This window comes from Lontra canadensis, unplaced genomic scaffold (assembly GCF_010015895.1).
Source record: "Lontra canadensis isolate GAN:19392208 unplaced genomic scaffold, GSC_riverotter_1.0 scaffold48, whole genome shotgun sequence".
NCBI classification, from domain to species: Eukaryota; Metazoa; Chordata; class Mammalia; order Carnivora; family Mustelidae; genus Lontra; species Lontra canadensis.
In genome coordinates this window covers 1,607,371-1,629,995 of record NW_022631042.1, presented here as the reverse complement: position 1 = coordinate 1,629,995, position 22,625 = coordinate 1,607,371, and the positions used below count along the sequence as shown (strand labels likewise).

The window sequence follows — 22,625 nt, the reverse complement described above, 5'->3', positions numbered from 1 at the left end:
ACACATAGAGGAGTACTTTCAAATCTTACTCATAGGATGATCATTGGAAATCTTAAAAGTAGTTACTTGTGGGGGTGCCTGGGTGGCTCAGTCGTTAAGCACCTGCCTTTGGCTCAGGTCATGATCCCAGGGTCATGGAACTGAGCCCCGCATTGGGCTCCCTGCTCCCGGCTCCTGCTTCTCCTTTTCCTTCTCCCTCTCCCCAATCCCCCTTCCCCTGCTTGTATTCCCTCTCTCACTCTGTCTTTCTCTATCAAATAAGTACATAAAATCTTTAAAAAAAAAAAAAAAGTTGTTACTTGTGGTGGTAATGTTTATGTCAGTCTGCCAAAGTCTAAATTTAGATCACAGTAAATGTAGCTATATAACTACATTGATTGGGGATAGACATATATACCTTTCTTTCATAAGAGAAATTACTGCATACTTATGGTGCAAAATATATTTACTGAAGTTTACCAGGAGATTTTTTCTTAGGTAATGGATTTAGTGCAATTCCATGTCAAAAATCTGGTTACCATGTTTAAGGTTTCAAAACAAAACTTGCACACACACATTGCAACATTCTGTTTATAACCATAGAACATTAATGTTTGTGTTTTATTATAATACAACCAAAATATACATTTGACAATTTTCAATTATTTTAGATTACAAGACTACATTTCTTTTAAAATCGCAAAACTGTAATTCGAAATTGATTGGTAGCCACTTACAATACCAGAATTAAATAACATGATTAACTGATAGATTGTTGCCCTTCCCCCCAAAAATCATCTATCTCAAACTTACCATAAATACTTTACACTACAAAATATTTAAATGAGAGGTATAAGTCATGTGCATGTTCCTGTCTTTGCACTGTCAATATGTAGAATGCTGGAGTTTTAGATCTTATTTTTTAACCTCACATGTAAGCCAAGTTATTTAAATATTTTGGTTATTTCCTGTGAGAAAAGTATATCTTTCCATAAAAACACTTGAAATATCTCTTTTTTTCTAAACTGTCCATTCTCAATAAAGTTAATCAATTTTCCAACATGTCGTCTAAGACAAATGTAACATTCTAAAGAGAAGCTGTTTCAGTTTTAATTTTTCTTTGTATTTATGATATATATGAAATATAGCTTATATTTAAGTTTAAAATAATCAGTGTTTAATTAATGCTATTGTGCAACTTAATGTTTTGTGGCCATCTGGATAATAGAAAATTGTCTTTGAAAGCTTAATTTTGATAATGTTGAAAAACAGGCACTGGCCACTGAAAACTTATTTTTTAATTGAGTCTATACAATTCAGCAGGAACAAAACTTAATAGCATAAAGGAACTGAAATATAGACCAAAGGCAGAATTCAATAGTAAGACCATTTTGTAGGCAGCATATTGTAAATGAGCATCAGTTAGCCAACAGATTGAAGAGATCTGGTGTAGACTGCTGTTCTTCTACTGTTGTAGCTTTTGCAAATTTCTGAATTTCTTTATGACTATTTTTCCGTCTCTTAAGTAATTTGGTTGGTTTTCAGAAATGTTTATTCAGTAATATGAATGTAGTGTGTTGAGCTCTTTGGAGGAAAAAAAGGATCTACATAAATTAATTACTTACACTCCTCGTTTCTAAGCAAACTGTTAAAATTCCCAATAAATTGAATGTAAATGTATGCAGAAAGGCAGGATTCCATTTAGCAGCATAAATAGCTGGAATGAAATGCAGGAGAGAATATGCAAGTTAAAGACGTATGTATTCAAAACAGGGGAGAAAAATATGAAACCAAGACTAGGCAGACATTTTAAGAATTCTCCATAGATAGCTCATTTCTTAAACATATCTAAAACTACTAACTATAATTTTATTTTTCATTATTTCAAGGAAAATTTGGTAAAACCTTCAGTGGTAAGGAAGTATATATTGTATCTCATCTCTAGACTTAATATAGTCATACTGTCCATCGAAGTGTTCTAGGCAATTAAAGGTTAAAAAATTAAATGTAGCTTAGATGTCCTCTGTCTTTATAAATACACATAAACCTTTGCCCATATGTTTTTTTATTCTATGACATTTTGTTTACTCAATATTTACAATATTTCAAATATATTTTAAGCAATTATCATAAATTACTGTTTTAGATCCAAAGCAGCCAAAATATTAGCTGTAAAGTAAAAGAGGTTACCCAAATTTTATCTAAATAATTAAGATCAGAAAAGAGTAATTAAAAATGGCTTGAACATTCATATTTTGATGAAAACCAAATTTATTACACAGGTCAATCCTAACATTTGAGCTTCATGTAATTTTCCCAAAGTCACCTATACTTTGATCATGACTGTCTGATATACAAATCTTAGGAAATCTTAAAAATGAAACATGCTCCCATTTATTTGCTTTGAGCTTGCCATGAGTTCCTGGGACATTTAAACCCGGCAGATCAGGAATCACAAACACTCTCCTTGCGATACGCAATTTGCAGCCTGATTTCCTCCCCAACCCTCACAGCTATTCTTCTGCATTACTTTTTTAAGAGTGATAGTTTCTGGTTCACTTTGAGAAACAAAACAAAACTTTAAGGTTTCCATCTAGTGAAACATCCACAAATATTGACGGGTATCATTTCAAAAGGGGTCCCTAACTTCGTACAGCCGTGTGATTACTCTGAGATAGGTAAGCAAGGCAAAGGAAGTGAATGTAAGACTGAACGTTCCGAACACAAAGGCAGTCACAGACATGATACTGAAATTTTCAGAAGGCACCCTCTAACCACACAGGTTCTCACAGGCTCTTCTTTCAAGACATGCGGAATGCATGCGAGACGAGCAGTGTCTGCTCTTCAGTTTTCTGAAAGGCTGCCTTCCATGTGAGGAAGTGACTAATTTTTCATTTCACACTAAAAAGGGCGTGAAGAGGCAAAACAGAAGAAGGCAAAGGGTTCGTGTTCTAAGAAGGAAAGGTGAGTTCTGCTCCAACAGGCAGGAAACATACCATACGTCCGCAGAGAGGGAGAGTCAAATTGGAAACATTTGAAAGTGCAAACAAAATGTGAAGAATGTTTATGTTAATGCTGTGAGTTCGGTTTCCTTACATGCATCAGGCTTATTTATTATTAAATTACTAAAACAATGCTATTTGAATTACAGCATACAATCTCGGAAATGCAAAAAGATTGTGTGAAGAAAAGATGTCAAAGAGTTAATTTAACCCTTTCCGTTGTCAACATTTTTGCATTGGTTCTATTACTCAACAAATATATATCCCCGCTCCCCATCACCGTTGTCTACCTAATTCTATCTTTCTATATATGTATATATTGTTCTTTTCCTAGTCACTCAAATAAAATCCAATAATCCAATATTCAGGAGGGAATAAAGGCAGTAAATGGAAATAATTTACTGAGTATAATGAGATTTTAGAAAAAGAGAGAGGAAGTACTACTGAAATCCCATTGGTTGTAAATAAATTTGTGTTCATTCTTCTCATGATCTAGAAAATTTACTTTTCCTCAGACTTTCACTAGCAGTTTGTTATAAGGTGGAGTTTTTTTTAACAGATGGATTACAAATTGGCAGTTACTCACACTCTAGTGAATAAAGTTACATAACATTTTGCCCAGTTTATTTGTGATTGTTCTTCCTTTTCATGAGGATATGAATTTTCCCCAAAGCTAGAATTTATCACTGTCCTTCTTTCTGTCTCTTAACAAATCCCATCTGCAGGCCTTCCCATTAGGACACAGGATACATCACGGTGTTTCCCTTATTAAAATGTTTTCCCATCACTTATTAAAATATTTATGAAGGGTTCCATCCCCGTAAGCTCAGTATACATTCCAAAAAGACACAACCGAGCAACAACTTCTCTCTGTGAACTTGTTAACTCTTGACAAGTCACAAGGAACCCTGGGAGGAACATTTATATCCTTCAGTAAATCACACTGCTGTACACCGAATGTAACCTCTGTGGTCTGAAATAACGCTCCTCTCCAAATTCCTGAACCCTGTACCAAGAGTGAAAGTTCCTGCTGATAGCGTGAGCTGTATGAATTTGTGTCTTCCCTCCAGCTCCTACCACCACAGGGTAGCCAGTCCTAGAGTGGAATGATGTATCTGTTCCTAAGAACGCATATACAGCACAATGGCATGGTCAAGTCCATGCTTAATGGCCATACAAGGGAAATAGAGCCCCTTATCATAATACCAAATTTGAAGCCCACTCCACTCAGTTATTTACATCACATAATAAATTCAAAAACTCGGCACAGCAAACATTTACAACTGTAAAGCCCCCATTTTGAGGATAATTCTGATACTTTGCAGGTACGTATTTAGTTCTTGGAAAACTGGTTCAGAGGAATTTTTTGCCCTTACTAGGCCATATTCGCCATATATAGTCTTATTCAGATCATTGTTCTCGTGTGCTTTGCCTTAGCAAAACTCCATGGAAAGCTCTTATGAGTTAGTATACAGGGTGCACAAAACAGAAGGCGGTATTTTTGCAGGTAAAGAATTCTTTAAATTAAACAGACAACTACGTGTCCACGGCTTTAGGAAGCCCATCTAGGTCTCTGTGATGTCTTCGATTCCGTTTCTTCTTCATTTCCTGCACGTGCTTCCACTTCGGGCCGCCCTTGTTTCTCTGTCTTCGCTTCTCCCGGTGCCACATCTGTTCGCAGTACTGGTCGAGGCTGAAGTTCGGGCTGCTGAGGATTTGGATGTAGTCTTTGTACCTCAGCCGGGACTCAGCCAGCAGATCCTTGACCTGCCCCTCCTCGCGCTCTGCCCTCTGGGTATTTTCCATCTGTTCGTTCTCAATGACATTCAAAGTCAGCTTCACTATGGTGTGGATAAAAGTGTGTTCCTGGGCTTTGCAGTAATACATTCCAGAGTCCTTCTTCTGCAGACTTCGAATCAGTAGCCCATATTCTGTTTTGATGATCCTTTCATCAGGTTTCAACTGCAGAATTGGAAAAATGTAGGTAATAAATGGAAAACAGAGGGCAAGGAGCAAATGAACAGAGGCAAACCTAGTTTTACTTAGTTGAACCTAAGAGATCTATCCCCATCTCTGTCGTTGAGCGCAATATTATCAGCCACAGTTGAAGAGAATTTAAAAAATTCCATTAAAGTAACAGCCCTCAAAGATGCATGTTTGCCTCTCATTATTATCTAACTAAACCTCTGAATATAGTTAGTTTTCTCCTAGTCTACAGATAGGAATGAAAAGCTATAAAAACCAATGAAGTAAAACTGGAAACTATCAACTAACCATCTTTCTAGAGATTTCAGATACCAAGTGGTATATTAAGAACACCAATCAGTATTTAAATTTCAGAGCTAGAGCCAGACATCGACAGCCTTTGTGCAGAAAAAGCTTTTAGGGCATGCTACCACCTGTAATGGAGAAATAGAACAATGAGTGTAAAAGGAATTTACTCTGTTTTCTGGATATCACCCAATAAGTGAGCTGAATAGCATATGGAGACTCTAAGTGGTGACTTGTTAACAGTCTAATGGAAAAGCATGGATACAGCTTTTTGGGTGTTGGAGCTGTAACTGAGTAGGACCCTAGTCCGAAGGTTAGCAACATTTAAAGCTGAATTTCCCTTTTTACTATGGACCGAATTTTGATACCATGTGTACATGTGATACTTGAGATTATGTCATTTGTGGAAATATTTGCCATACCTCGGTATACTATAACACGGTAATGTGATTTCAAGTGTGAGAAAACTCAATGAACAAAAAGAACCCCTCCTGGAATGGGATGCTCTTTACCCTTTGAAGCCAGAGCCCTGAAAGACAATTCAAACATTTGAGCTTGACTGGCCCACAGGCTGGTGTGAAGAGCAAACCTACCTTCCTTAAACCTGGAGGCCTGTTTACCCACACCAGAGCCCTGTTTCATGTGGAATTTTGTTGAGGGTCTTGGTGTTAAGTAGAATAACAACAACAACAAAGAAGTCGGGAAGATTTCCCAGTTTACACATCTGCCCCTGTACTGTAGGCTTTCAGTTGACGGAAATCAAGGAGGTATAAAGACAGCTAAATTAAATTTATTCACAGTGGGTAGACTCGACTCTGCATCTTTATGTGAAAAATATGTAGGAAAAAGTCCCTCCTGTCCTGGAAATATGAGAAAAGGAAAAGAAACATCTCTGGCTACCGGCCCAGTTAACTAACAAGTATATAGCCAACCACCCTCCATGCCAGAGAAATGCAGCTGGTGGGGTACCACTGGAGGCCAAAGGCAGGTCACGGCTCAGATCCTTGGTTACTGAGGCTGAATGGTCTCCAGCCTGCCTACCTTCCAGGCTGAGTGCACACCATCAGGATTTTGTTCATTTGTTTGTTTGTTTCCCTTAACTTTCCGCATTTGGTGATTTGGGTGTGTACTATTTATTTTAAGAATGGACTTATTCTAAAGGCCCAAGCATTTTATTAAACTGCGACCATAATACACATTAATGTTGAATTCACCTACATTCTCAGAGATTTGAGGAGCCTCGTGCCTAAAATACATGTGAACTTGAATTGGGAGGACTCTCAAGGACCAGTCCTCAACAGAGATAGCAAACTCCCATTTAACACACTACATGTACCTTTTCCTTTAAATGATTTTATTGTAGGAATTATTCTGTAAATTTTAAATACATCTTAGATCACAAAACGCTGACTCCATAGCGAAGGATCTGGTCCTTATCTGAGCACTCTGCTTCCTGTGATTGCTCATTTATCTTCCCCGACTGGTCTTCCATTTATCAAGTTGGCGACATAGCATATGGTGCATTGGGGGGTTAAAAGTAAAGCTCTTTGAAGGTTAAAGTGTGAAGTATTATTAGGAACATTACAGACTACTGCCAGTGTTGCGGGAGAGTGGGAGAGCCGAGAGGGGACGTTCTAAAGCCTTTATTTGTGTAATTCTCCTCATAGAAAATGGCCCGTGGTTATGAGCATGACAGTCAAAGTGGGTGACTTCAGTTCCATATCATCTCTAGATTCCCTTTTTGTAACTGGGACACTGGCTAACGCTTAAACTGCACTTCATGTGGCTTTGAGAGATTGTCACAGCTCTGACTCACGACTTTTTATTGCTCTCTTTAATCTCCTGACAGGAAGAAATTATGACTTTGATTTCACACACATTATGTAACACTTCATCATTATCCTTGCTATTCTCTTTCTGTATCCTGTTTGTCCGGCTCCCCTTTTCTAGGACCATGTCCGTGGCTACAGGACTCCCAGTTTCATAAATACCTGGCATCTCCTTACTCCCATGTGGTTCTTTCCTTTTCCTTTCTTCCGTGGAACTCTTGGTTTTTCTTTCTTTCTTTCCTTTTTTTTTTTCTTAACCCATAGATATAAAACTTGCTTTAATAAATTTCTTTCTGGATCTATTGTTTATTAGATCATTTCAAAGTTTTTTTTTTTCTACCCAAATCTTCAAAAATAGGCATTGATTGAAATCATATCTCTAATAAAATACAGTTGGGATTGATATATTTTCCTAGGATTTTTTTTTTTTTTTGCGATCTAGAGATAGGAATCTGTGCCATCGCAACGAAGCGGCTGATTCACGTTGGCCTACTTTACATTCCCATTCTCTGAGCCGCTTTCATTCCCTGCTAGAAGAGGATACATTCCGCAGACTGTATCTCGACAGTGAGATGTCAGCACAGTCCATTTAGGAAATGCAGCTCCTTTACAAAGAGATAATGTAATCTCTGGCCACTGCTTTAAACTCATGGAATTTTCTCCACTCTAAAAGTGGTAAGTAAGAACCGCTCAGCTAAATCAAAACCATGCTTGAACTGGGGTCGACTATTCATTTGCCTAATGCGAGCAAGGATAATATATTTGACATTATTAAATGTAGATCTTCAGTGAAGGGCAATTCATTTAAAATGAAAAGAGTAACATGGGGAGGGACAAAGGACGTTTAGGTACTAAGCAGCAGGTAAAGGTCAGGGACTCTGCTCTCCGATAATAGCAGCCTAATGGTAATTCCTTTGCAGATAATTCACCTGTCAGTTCTCTCAGAGCTAAAGTATTGCATTGTCTTGGAAGTGACTGGGCCTTCAAGAATAGCTCTTCTCTGCAGCAAACATAGAAGGCTTATTTAAAAATAGTGCAGAGGCAACTCGTTATTTAAAAGAAAAGAAAGTTTGAATTTATATATATCTAGCCCCTAAATTAATTTGGTACCTTTGAGTAAATGTAAATAGAAAATGTAAATTGTGATGGTAATAATAACATCATAAGATAACTATAAAATATATATTTGCTGTTTTATTGGGGAAAGAGTTTCTAAGCATAATGAGTGAGAAATCATAGACATATAAATCTATAGATCTGTCTCCATGAAATATAAAACTCTTCTTTGTGAGGAACAAAAAATTTGGAGACAACAAACATAGTAAGTTACTTCTAATATGTATAACATTAGAATGTTAACATCGAGGGGCGCCTGGGTGGCTCAGTGGGTTAAGCCTCTGCCTTTGGCTAGGGTCATGATCTCAGGGTCCTGGGATCGAGCCCAGCATTGGGCTCTGCTCAGTGGGGAGCCTGCTTCCCCCTCTCTCTCTGCCTGCCTCTCTGCCTACTTGTGATCCCTCTCTTTCTCTGTCAAATAAATAAATATTTTAAAAAAAATGTTAACATCAATAATATATAAAAGGCTTGTGAAAATGATTTTTAATGAATACATCAATGTATTCTAAGTCAATGTAAACTAAGCAAATGATGGGTAAAGCACTTCATCAAATACACCTGAAGCCAACAGCTAAGAAACATGACAAGGTAAATTCACAGTCACTAATATTCAAAGAAATAGGTATTTACAGGGGCACTTGGGTGGCACAGTTGGTTAAGCATCCAACTCTTGCTCTGGCTTGGGTCCTGATCTCAGAGGCATGAGATCAAGTCCTGTGTCAGGCCCCGCACTCACTCTCTCCCTCTGCCCTTCCCTCCACTCCCAAATAAATAAATATCTATAAATATAGATATTTACATAGTATGTTTGGATTATATGACATTTTTCATATCAAACTAGTAATGTTCTTAAATTGTAATACACAATTTTGCCTCAGAAGTTCAGAAAAGGTACTACTATGGTGACTTTGATGAGAAATTAGCAATGTACAGTTGTTTATCAAAAGCCGTAAGATAATTAAAGCCTTTCACTCAGTTATCTTACCCCAAAAGATTTGTCCTAAGAAAGCATTTAGGAAAGCAGAGGAAGATTTAGATATCAGGAAGCTAACTAGTTTTTTTAAAGAGGAAACATGTTATTTAAATAACATGGAATAATCATTGGTGACTGTGACATCAGGGTAGCGGGTGTAAGGGCCAGGAAAAATATGGTATTATAATAGAATGTTAAGGAAAATGCTTACAGTATAATGGTTAGTGGAAAAAAGCTGGAGTAGACATCATCAGAGGGCTCACAATTCTTTATATGTCCCTATATTTTCAAAACCATTTATATTGCTTTTATTTTTTTTTTAAAGATTTTATTTATTTGACAGACAGAGATCACAAGTAGGCAGCGAGGCAGGCAGAAAGAGAGGAAGGGAAGCAGGCCCCCCTCGGAGCAGAGAGCCAGATGCTGATCCCAGGACCCTGGGATCATGACCTGAGCCGAAGGCAGAGGCTTTAAGCCACTCAGCCACCCAGGCACCCCTGTATTGCTTTTATTATAGAAAGAATAACAATAAAACAAGGACCTACAAAGAGAAAAATACAAATATTTGAAGATGTTTTTAAAATGCTTTTTAAAAGCTACACAAACACAAAAATACTACCACAAATGGCATAAGGTATTACTTCTTCTAGTCACTCAGACCCCAAGAGTTCAACAGAAGCTCAGGGACTGCCGATTAACTCGCTACTTACAGCATAAACATCATCAATTTCAAGAGTAGCTTTATAAGGAAGTCAGCAGATAAGTGACTCATGACCTCCCCAATAGCACCCAACTGTGAAACAGCTCAGTGAGGAAATGTTCTCCTCCTGGCAGAGAATAAGCTGGTGACAGCCTCTGTGCCACAGGAGAGTCTAGTCCCTCCCATGGGGTTTTTTTCAGTAGGGGAAAGATTCCGAACTGTGACCTTCTTGGTCAGGAGCAGAAGGTAGCCTGCTGGGAAAAGTGCTTCACATCTAGTCTGGATCTTGCCCCTTTCCTCAGTTCAGGAAGCAGGATCGCATATCCTGGACAATGTGTAACTACCTACTTACAAATGTAGATGAAAATACCAGTTGCAATATTACAGCTAAGATAGTTTGAAGTGAAATACACTATTTCTGCTCCATTAAGATTCATGGAGCATGGTATCACCATGACTGTGTGATACACTCTTAAAAGTGTATTGCCTTTTCAGGAAGATAAAAGACATGAATGCAAACACGAATAGGCAAATGTATGTATCTGTAACTAAGAGATTACCCCAAGCAGAGCAACATATTTTTTTAAAAGTCAGATTACATTTGCCATGGAAGAAACATAATTATTAAAGATTTCTATTTTACTGATGAGAGATGATCAAAACTTATTGACTGTAAAATCAAAATACTAGTTTGGGACATTTAAAAGTAAAATATTGCACTGTAACTAAAAATCTGCATGTTAAAAACATTCAAAAAACATTCCCCCAAGATTTCTTTGATAAAAAGTTAATGCTTTGTGTTTCAAAGTTACATAATCACTTCCAGGTCAGAAAATTCTTTAATATATATTGGGAAAAATGGGGCTCTTAAAATAACCATTTAGTATAAATGTGGATATGCCATAATCTTAGAATTTATGGATGTCAGTAATGATGAAGCATTAAGTTTTATTGGAGAAATCTGACATAACAAACACTGGAGTATTCCCTTGGTTTTAACTATGTAAAGAGTCAACATTTTAGTTTAAAAAATTGTTTTCGAAGATTTCAGATGAAGAGAAAGGTCTTACCACCTTAATGTAACAGTGAAACACATCTTTACATCAATTTCTTATGATAAAATTTGGTCCTTCTACTGCAAGGCTTCTCAACCTCAGCACCACTGAGTTTGGGACAACAGAATTCTTTATTGTGAGGAATTGTGAACTGAAGAATGTTTAGCTTTATCCCTGACTTCTATCCGCAAGACGCCAAGAGCAGCCTCCGCACCACCTCCCACCAGCTGTAACTATCTGTTCAATATCTAGAATGTCTCTAGATATTGCCAGACGTGGACAGTGTAGCAGCAAAATCGACTGCAGTTGAAAACCACTATATTATACTAATGTCTGACTGATTACATACATTATCTTATTTTTTATTGATTTTATTTATTTATTCAAGAGAAGAGAAAGAGAAAGCGAGCATGAGTTGGGGGGCGTGCGATCAGAGAGACAGAGGGAGAAGCAGATCCTCTACTGAGCAGCCTGATGCCCACCTGGATTCCAGGACCCCAAGGTCATGACCTGAACGGAAGGCAGATGCTTAACTGGCTGAGCCACCCTGGTGTCCCTTAAATGTTTACAGACTTACCAAGGAGGCTGTATTTTAGAGCATTTGGTCTGCCTATTTATGTGACAGAGAAACTAAGTGTTAGAGAAGTCACGACCTGCTCATTATCCTCAGCAGTCAACTGAATATCAGTGCTAGTTCATATTTCATACATCTTCCTGATGGAGAGTATCTGCAATTGTATACATGTATTTTACACTTGTGAATAATCCTCTGCTTTGAAATTCACATTCTCTTCTGTATTTTCTCATTTTATTTTCATAGTAACTTTTGTATTTATTTTGTTCACATTAGAAAATTCTGGCCCATATGGGCTCAGTGATATTACCAAAGAACACAGAACCAGAATTCAATCAAACATCTAATTCTGAATCCAAGTTCATTCGATTACTCACTATCTTGTCCTCAGTTTAATCTTGGGACTATTAGAACTCTGTAATGAGTGTCACTGGTTTCTCTCAGGCACTAAAAGAGAAAAATAAAAACCCTGCCAATTTCCCTTTGTTTCATGGCCCTCTAATAATAATACAGGATTTCTCAAGCTACCTGAAATCGTCTCATTAAGTTCAGTAACATACATAACCTATCTATCTCACAAAATCTCTGGACTGTTTCAACTCCTATGTATGTCCTAGAAAGACTGAAACAGAAAAAGTAAAAAAAGATGAAGGGAACATCCATGTTACTTTCCCCTGTTGATTTAATTTTAATATATAACTGTGAAAAGGTACATGTCCAGCTAGTTATCCAACTTGCCCATATGATATAACAAAGATAGATCTTTCTATTGTTATACATATTCAACCTGCTTTATTTTATGATAGAAGTTAAACACAATCTGAGTTAGAATTTAGTCCTTATCTTACTGTGGAGGAAAATATTGTGTTCTTATTTTTGATCAGGGAATTGTTCTATAATATAGACAATGAGAAAAAAATTTTTGAAAAAAATTATGTAAATTTCTCATAAAAATTCAATCCTCTTTTAAATATACTTTGTTAATGTATCTGTATTAAGTTGTCCTATTCTTATCTCCTATGCATTGTTAAGTTTCATGTTAGTGAGTATAAATTGCCATCTTCCTTTTAATCAAATAGTGATGAGAGTACTGTATGGCACCAAACATTGAACATCTCTCTCAACCAAAACTTGATTTAACTTTTACACTATTTCCCTCAAGGGGATCATTCTCTGATGACTACTAACTTACCTCCTCTCGATGCTCATCTCCTGACCGCTGGATATACCACTTAATAGATGCTTGTTGGGATTTAGGTATACATTCCAGAAAGGTTGAATTAAATTCAATGCCAAAAATCACCTTTTCATCAGCAGTTTCGTGACTAATGCCTGGAAAGCAAACATGGAATAGGAGATTAACCTTGACCTTATTTTAAAAGCAATGGGAAAATAGACTGATTTAGAACAGATGCTATGGGGGAAAGATTCATATATATTATTAAAGAGAAATTCACAATATAATATTGTTACCTAAGAGTCAAATATTATCTAATAGATTGACTTTTAAAACTCTATCCCTGCACTGCAATTTTAACCTTTCATGAATATATTAACAATTTGCAATTTTTTTTTCAAATAAGAATTCATAAGACCCAACTCAAAACCTTGAATCTATTTTTCTGAGCTGAATTGAATAAAACTTTAGTGTCTTTCAATGCTTCACATGTTTTAATTTGTAATAAAATGCAACCAATTTTGTGAATAGTTTGAAAAGAAGAATTTACTTCATCCTTTAAGAGAAATTCATCATGAATTGATCCACAGAGCTGACCATATAACATGAAGACATTTTAATATCAAAAAAGTAAGTACAATGGTCTATAACTGATAAAATTCTATAATGATAATATTGACCTAGATGCTTCTAGCTACATTATTGAGCTAGATGCTGTAATACTCTAAATGTGGACGTTATCTGCATTATCTACCAAAAAAACAGTTTTCTTTTATTCAAAGAGGGATACTTAAGCCCAACATGCATTTGCCATAAGACAGTTAATGGGATGCTAAAGGAACAGTGTCTCAGACACCTTATTCTCCTAAATCAACTGCACCATCTGAAATACATTCCATCCAGAGTAGCCAAAGGCTGTGTCCCATGTGTGATCTAAGATCTGTAGCTCAAATTTGATCAAATAAAAAATGACGGCTGTTCAGCCTGGCCCAAACATGCACTTTTTCATCATATATTCAGATGTCTCAATTCTGCAGATGGGCCTACTTAGCATTTTAGGCATAAACGAAGAGTAAGGCTTAAGGGACCTCTATGAATCCTAAATGTAAGCAGACAAAATTATCAGCAAATGGCATGAATGCACATTTATCCAATAGTTAGACTTTCCTTTGAAGAAACTTCTTTTGAACTTGTTTGTGTTTTACCAGCAATGATTAAGTCAGGCGTGCTGACACCATTATGAATTAACCTCCTCTAACCTTCAAAATGTGTGGATTCCATTTGAAACTTGTAAGATATCCATGATCCCTGCCAATTCAACAGATTATATCTATGATTTTCACAGTTAATAAATTCCTAATGCACAGAAAGATCGCAGTGTCAATCACGGAAGAGAAAGACACGCATTATTTCATAGCAACAGATGCCATTCTCCTGAGAAAAAAGAGCTCCTGAACAAAGCAGGGAGTTTGCAGGCTGATTGTAAGGTGATGGGGCCAGGACTGGAGAGAAACTCAATTAGACTGATTCAAGCAAAGAACCGGTCAAGTCAGTAAAATCTACATTAGTGAAATCAAGGAGAGAAGTGAAATAGCTGAATATGTGGAATTCTTTATCCAATAAGTAAAAACAGTGGCCCCTTGACACAAAGTCCTCATGATATCAGTTTGACAAGCAATGAATTCATTGTTGTTACCAATAATCTTCGTTTCATTTCTGAGTTTTACAGTTCCCATTTTTAACAATCTCATTTACAATTCCATCAAAAAGAATAAATATCTAGGCATAAACTTAACTAAGGATGTGAAACACCTACACACTAAGAACTATAAAGCATTCATTAAAGAAACAGAATAAGGCACAAGTAAATGAAAAGGAATTTCACGCTCATGGATTAAAGGAATTAATATTGCCAAATGTCCATACTACTCAAAGCAATCTACAAATTCAATGCAATCACGATCAAAATTCAAATGACATTTTTCACAGAAGACTAAACCATCCTAAAATTTGGATGGAATCATAAAAGACTCCGAACAGCCAAGGCAATCTTTGATAAAGAAGAACAAAGCTGGAGGTATCACACTCCCTGATTTCAAACCATATTAGAAAACTATAGTAATTAAAACAGTATGGTATTGGCATAAAAATAGGCACAGATCAATAGAACATTAAATAGAGAGTTTCAGGAATCAACCTACATGTAGATAGCCAAATATTTCACAACAATGGAGTCAAGAATATACAATAAGAAAAGGACTTCCCTTCCACAAATGTTGTTGGGAAAACTGGACAGCCAAATGTTAAACAATGAAACTGGACCACTATCTTACACCACACACAAAAATTAACTCAAAATGGATTTTAGTCGTAAATGTAAGACTTGAAACCATAAGACTCCCAGAAGAAAATATAGGCAGTAAATTCCTTGACACTGATCTTACTGATGATTTTTTTAACTTGATAACCGAGTACAAGCAACACGAACAGAAATAAACAAGTAAGAGTACACCCAGCTAAAAAGCTTTTGCACAGCAAAGAAAGCCATCAACAAAATGAAATGTCAATCTACTAAGTGGGAGGAAATATTTACAAATCATATATCTGATAAGAGCTTAACATAAAAATTATATAAATAATTCATGCAACTACGTAGCAAAACTCCCCAAATAATCCAATTAAAAATGAGCAGGGGAACTGAATAAACATTTTTCCAAAGAAAACACAACAGATGGCTAATAGGTACATGAAAAGATGCTCGGCAGGCCTCATCATCAGGGAAATGCAAATCAAAGCCGCGGTGACGTGTCTCCTCCTATCTGTCAGACTGGCTATTGTCTAAAAGATAAGAAATAAGAAGTGTTGGCGAGGATGTGGAGAAAAGGAAACACTTGTGCACTGCTGGTGGGAATGTATATTAGTGCACCCACTGTAGAAAACAATTTAGAGGTTCCTCAAAAAATGATAAATGTAACTAACATATGATCTAGCAATTCCATTTCTAGGTATTTACCTGAAAAAAATAAAATAAAAACACTAACTCAAAAAGATGTATCGCTCCATGTTCACTACAGCATTACTTACAATAGCCAAGATATGAAAACAGCAGTGGGTGCCATCAATTATGAATGGATCAAGAAGATGTGGTAGATAGCTACACAATGGAATATTTTTTGGTCATAAAGAAGAAGAAAATCTTGCCATTTGTGACAACAGGGATGGGTCTTGAGGACATTAGTCTAAGTGAAGTCAGAGAGAGAAAAATACCACATGATCTCATTTATATACAGAATCTAAAAATAAACAAACAAAAAGACTGAGCTCACAAATACAGAGAACAGATTGGCAGATGCCTGAAGCAGGAGGTGGAAGGTGGGCAAAATGGGCGAAGGGGGTCAAAAGGCGTAAGTCCCGGAGATGTAATATATAGCACGATGGCTATAGTTAATTATATGGTATTGCATATTTCAAAGTTGCCGAGAGAGGACCCCTTAAAGGTTCTCATCACAAGGAAACAATTCTTTCTGCAACTATGTGTGGTGAGGGATGCTAACTACACCTATTGTGATTATTTCGCAATGTATACAAATATCCAATCATTATTGTTATATCCTTGAAACTAATATGTTATATGTCAGTTATAACTTAACCAAAAAATCTCCTTAAGATTGCAAATAGTTTGTAAATACCCTCATACCTTTTACTTTAATTCCCACAGTTGATTCTCTGTCTTTGGCTTCTCTTCTACAGGTGTCAATTCTATTTTTTTTAAAAAATGCTTTGTCTTAGAAATATGAAACAACTCCTTATAAGCTGCAGAGTACACATAAACTCACAAACTTAGCCAAACCTTTGTGAGGTCTTTCTGACTTTAATTATTGGTGCTTCGCATGCTTTAAAATTTGTCTTTGCTTTAATTATTGGTGCTTCGCGTGCTTTAAAATTTGTCTTGCTTCCCTTTACCATGCACTACCCAAACATTCTTGTGTGCCTATGGCACAGTATACGTTCAGGGACAGAGACAAAATCACCAAGTGAATGAAATCGATAAAGAATATAGCATTTGGGCATGCTGTGCCCTACAAGTAAAAATAAAGCTGATCAGAGAGTAGGCGGTAGAATGGGGAGAAAGGTATTTCAGACAGGATGGTCAGAAGAGTTGTCTCTGAGAAATGAACATTTTAACCATAAAATTAAATGGTGTGAAGATGGAGCTATGCGGACACAGTACCTAAAGAGTTCTTCAGGTACAGAGGAAACAAGTTCAAGTCTAATTGCAGCCAGAATGAGGCTGGGGCTTTTGAGAAAGAGAAAGCCGGTGAGTGAGCCATGTAACAGCGACCGCGAGAGGGGCTCAGAGCACATGCCAGGAGCTAGAGTAAGCAGAGTCTGGAGGCCATGGTAAAGGCTGTGGATTTTCTTCTAATTGTTCTTAGAAGCTGAAGTTTTTGGAAAGGTCATTCAGGCTACCAAGTGGAACGGAGACTGGCCAGGTGTAAGTATGGAAGCAGGGGAACCAAATAAACAGCTTTGGGAGAGGTGTGGTGGGGGTTTGGGTTAAGTGGACATGTACGCAAGGAATGAGAAGTAGGAGCAGACACAGCCACAGGGCTATAGGGACTTACTGAGAGGTTAGTACTAGGATGTGAAAGGAAGAGAAAAATAAAAAGATGACACCTAGCTGCTTTTGTCCCTAAGCAGTTGAGTGAATGGGAGTACTATTTATTAATATGGGAAGGTCTGCAGAACAATAAAGTCTAGGAAAAAACACAAATTCTTTCTCAGATATAATTTGGGATGTTTATTAGATATCTAAGAGGGGCTCTTGGCTGGGAATGCAAGTCATACAAGTCTGCACATAGGAGAGGGTTTAGAACTGAACTCTGGATTTGGGAGGGAATTGCCTCAGATCCTATTGAAATTGATGGCGTTAGGCAGTGAAGAGGCAGAGATTTTCGGTTTAGATGGTGGGATGGAAAAGACAGTTGAAGAACCCTCAGAAGGACAGCCTGTACAGTAGGGGGAAAACCAAAAGGATGTAGGGCCATGAAGGCTAAGGGTGCTGGGACACATCTCTTTGAAAACAAATAGCCCTGATTAGTAGTTCTTGTTCATTTTCCTACTGCAAAAACTACCACTACACCTGAAATCAAGCCACGGATGGCTTAAAACCAGCTCACAAAATTCCTAAATAATAAGCACTCAGCTCTCATGGGACCATAAGGACTGTTTCTAGGACGTGCCTGCATGGAAGTCAAACGAAGACTGTGTTTCAAGGAGGAGGGAGTTGGACATGAAGTAAAAATGAGAACCAAAAATTGGCCATTGGATCCGGCAAGGTGGAAACTGCTGGAGACCCTGACAAAAAAATCGATCAGGGGCAGTGATGATGACGGTGAGCTGCCAGTGAGCAAAGCTGGGTGTGGTGGCTTATAGCAGGAACAGGATATGATGAGTCAATTGTCTCCACCCTCCGCAGGAACTGCTTTCTGTCACTTTCTTTACGACAGTTATCACTATCTGACAGAATATATTGTACTTGTTTTTAAGTTTCCTGCCTTTCCTTCCCCTAACACAACGTGAACAGAATTTCCAGGGATGCGAGGGTTGTTTTGTTTTTATTCACTGGTGTATCCTCAATACCCATAATGGTTCCTGACAAATCTCACGTGTGCGAATGAAAAACCGAATCAGAGCACACGGCAATGACTGCTAAATGAAACACTGGACATGACGGGGAGTCACCCACACATTAGAACGGGGAGTCGAACATACGATGTTGGACCGGAGCTTATTTTCCTGGAGTGAAATTATGAATGATAAATAATGTTTTGTTTTTAAACTACAAAACTTTCAGGCTACCAGTTATAGACTACGAAGTTTGGGTTGTTCGTTCGGTGCTGGGGTGGTCACTAACCATGTGAGGAAGCATTCAGCTGTGTGTGCACGCGCGTGTGCACATATGCGCGCGTGTGCGTGCGTGCGTGCGCACAGGCAAGCGCATACACTTTCTATCTGAAGGTAGAGCTTGACAGTGGAAAGCAACCAAAGCTTTGGAATATATACTCAGAGTTTTTTTCTCTGTTATCAGACTCGACAGAAGTCTTTCTATTCTCCACTCTGTCCTGTTTGTACTCAGACTCTCAAGATCTTCCATGAAATTTTCTCTGAACAATACAGCCTCTGGTGATCACTCTCTTTGTTAAACTCCCATTTCACTAATTGTGCTTTATGACATCTCCCCAAAGAATCTTAAGCTCTCGAAGGAGTTTCTTTGTCCCAAAGTGTACAACCAGGACAATTACATGCACATGGAAGTCACTTAATAAACATTTACGGATTGAACGAAACCATGAGTTAATAATGAGCTCAAACAATGCATAGGCTAACTTTCTAACAAGTGCCTACATTCTCAAAACTTTTCTGAGAGGGTCTCTGAGTTTATCCTAAATGTCTATATGTTTTGGACTATATCCTGTTTTGTCTTTATTAGCAGTTTCTAAACTTTACAAGAATGGATAAGGCAGTAAAAAGTACAAAAAAAAAAAGACAGGAATTTTAAAAGACATATGAAACAAATAATGATATAACAAAGGATTATTCACTTAGGCATGTAGACAGGGGGTTGATTTATAAAATCTCCTGTTGCTTTTCCAGAACATACCCATTATATAAAATAAGAGCTTCCTATACAGTAGATATTTTAAGTCATACAATAAAAAGACACACAAAGACTAGGCTTAAAGTTTTAAATGGGAGAAAAGCATATTAAAGCTATACTTACTGTCTTCTATGTCCCAGCACTGGGTGATTGGGTCTCCATACTTCACATCTTGCCGTCTAGCTCGCCTATGGAAAAGGGATTAAATGGTTTAGAACATCAAGCCTGAGAGCCGGTAATATATAAAGTCTGCATCTAACACTAATAACAGTGGCAGAGCAGAACTACTCTTGTATTACGGCTCAATTTAAATACAGGGCAATATTCCCATCATTCTTATTGTACTTCAAATACTACTAACAATAGAGTCCTAAGAGAGTGAATCCTGTTTTGGAAATAAGTTGACTAGACCTTTATTTTATTTATTTATTTACTTGTTTGTTTATTTATTTATTTTGTTTATTTATTTATTTATTTATTTATTATGTTCAGTTAGCCAATGTGTAGTACGTCATTAGTTTTTGATGTAGTGTTCAATGATCCATTAGTTGCATATAACACCCAGTGCTCCTCTGACTTTAGACAAATCATTAAGTCGAACAGGTCAACTATAAATATAATCCAGGTTTCAGATACATCCAGCAGGGGCAACTCTCCCTACCCTCTTTTTTTTTTTCCATCAGTCAATGGGAAAGTAGTAAGATATAAGAGCTTTAGTTAGTGGGCAGGGAAGTAAACAAAAATACACAACTCTTTACCCTATGAAGATTCACTGTTACATAGATTTGATTAAGCAACTAGTTAAATATTGTCAGTGCAGATGGAAGTACAAGTTCGATATGGCAGGAGCGGCCCAAAGTCACACCCATCTGCCAAGAGCTTGTTCACATTATTTTTCAGAGAGTAGAGATAATGATAATAATAAATAGTGGTGTTGTTCATTATTGTCCCATATTTTCCTTAAAACAATAGCTATTACATAAAAAAAGAAAAAGCTGCTACATCAATGTTATGGAAGTCTTACGTTCTTACAATATATTTTCATTGGCTTTGGCTGTTTGATGTCGGCACTTTGGAAACTATAAAAGTCACAGTAAACTCGGCAACATCTAGGGTGTCCCTTCAGGGCAGTGCTGATCAGGTGATAACCCCGTACAAGATTCATCTATCATGTACATTTTTTTGGCTCATGTGCACGTTATGTTAAGGTAAGGGAAAATATCACAGCGGCATGTCTGAAAGATCAGAGATACAGTCTTGGGAAATATAAGAAGAAAAATTATGATGGCATAAGGTACATAAGGTCAAGAATGTTTTTAAATCTTGGCTTCTTAAGAAACAGGGACAATTCATCAAACTGAAGGTTCATTACCAACTAATGAGCACTCTTGTTTTTTAGCTTCTAGAAAAGAAAACTATTCCCTAAGGACTCCCTATCATAAGTATATTCTTAGCCAAAAACTATAATGAAATGTTTTTTTTTTTTTACTTTTGACTTGTAATAATAGTATCTCTCCATACACATCTAATGTAAAATTTTCAGGGAGTATAAAATATCTCCTAATTTTAAGCAGTACCTGCTGTTGTACTCTACATTTAATCTGTGATTCCTGGAATTTGAAATTTGACTGATTTGTCAAATAAGAAACAAGTGTGTATGCACTAATGGGACTAACCTATGCTCACCTGTTATCATATGTTGTTACTACAGACCTAAAGATAAAAAAACAAAAACAAACAAACAAAACCCCACCATATACAATTTGCTGACATTTTACATAGAGGAGAAATACACTTTGAACAATACTAAAGAAAAAAATGTTACTAGAATACACATTTTAAAAATTGTAATCGTAATACATTTAGCCAGCATCAGTCATATTGATGGCATTCAGGTTCTTTCCAATTATTTCGCTGTTGAAAACAGTGCTGAAACCAGATCAGTGCTTGAATGGCTTTGCAGTGCTTTTGCCCATGTGTGTCTTGTTGGCTCGAAATAGCATGATTTTTAAGAGCACATAAAGCAATGAGCAGCAAACAGCAGAGCAACATTTTGACATTTAAGTAGTTCTGAGTGGCAGAAGCTGACCAAGTTAGAGTTACTGTAGTAGAAATAAAATTGTATCAAGTCACTGCGATGTGCTGTGGGCTGTGTCTAATCCACACTTCTACAAACGCATATATTCAAACTTTATTTGCAAAACAGTAAGGCTAAATATATACATATTTTAAAAATAAGAGAAGAAGGGAGGAATGTAAGCAAGAGCAAAGTAGTCGAGGAAAACAAACTTGTAACGGTATTTAACATAGAGAAGGGAAAAGAATATAAACGATTGATCTGAACTTCTAAAGTTCCCCATTTCAGAACTTCAGAACATTCTATTTTATTCTCCTTCCACACTGAGTTTTATGCACAAGTGTAAAACAACACGGAATTGTAATATTCCTACCGTACACCATGTTTCCTATCTATTTTCTCGTGAAACTGTAAGATGAGGGATGCGTGTGAGATATTCACTGTGTAGAAAAGAAGGCTATCCCTTAACTCGATGTGCCTCTTACCTTTTTGAAGTGGGTGCGTATCGAGAGCATGCATTTCCATCCCAGGCACAGTAGGGGTCTCTGGCCAGACAACAGTCTGCACAGGCTTTCCCATACGTGTCGCATCTGTGCAAGGAGAGCTGAACCAATCCATCGCGGGAACCAATGTACAATTGTTGCTACAAATCAGGCAAGACAAATGAATTGGAAGCATCTTTCAGACCAGTCTTAAGAACTTTCCTTTCTTGAATACCACACCACAGACCTAAATCTGTCTTCTTGGGTATCCCTTGTACAGAACATAAGCCCTTGTGTAGAAACATAACCAAGACGAGGATAAGTCAATCGCTTCTACTCCAGCAAGGCTGGTGGTTGGATGACGTTGACACTGAAATGGACAGCATTCTAGGGCTAGGCTAACCTTGGAGTAATTTAAGAAGGTCAAAAGCCAGCTGTTAGACTGAGGAATTAAGACGTCAAGTTCTTTCTCAATGGTTGAAAATATGCTTTGGTAGATTATATCAAGCACAGATGTTTCAGGCAACACTGAGGGTCTTCCTCTGCCATGGCCTCCGACATGAGAGATGACTGGAAAGGGATTTGTAAAACCTCCTTGTGGTTTGAACCATCTCACTTGCTAATGAAGTATTTACTGATCCCTGAAGGAAAATGGGTTATAAGAGGAAGAGAAAATATTTGGTATCACTGTGAAGAAAGTATTAAGGAAGTTCGAAAGATGCTACATCA

The 22,625-nt window shown here is 37.2% G+C and overlaps 1 protein-coding gene across 3 annotated transcripts in view; it reads right to left on the bottom strand.

Annotated features, from left to right (window-relative positions):
• Positions 1-564: 564 nt before the first annotated feature.
• The window catches only part of SEMA3D (semaphorin 3D), a 202,364-nt gene continuing 180,303 nt past the window's right edge, over positions 565-22,625 (bottom strand). For all 3 annotated transcript variants that reach the window (XM_032873233.1, XM_032873235.1, XM_032873234.1), the window contains exons 15-18: positions 21,900-22,057; positions 19,461-19,525; positions 12,692-12,831; positions 565-4,943 (exon numbers count right to left, since the gene is read on the bottom strand). In XM_032873233.1, the coding sequence (XP_032729124.1) occupies positions 4,518-4,943; positions 12,692-12,831; positions 19,461-19,525; positions 21,900-22,057 (789 nt within the window). In that variant the 3' untranslated portion in view covers positions 565-4,517. The remainder of the gene's footprint in view (positions 4,944-12,691; positions 12,832-19,460; positions 19,526-21,899; positions 22,058-22,625) is intronic.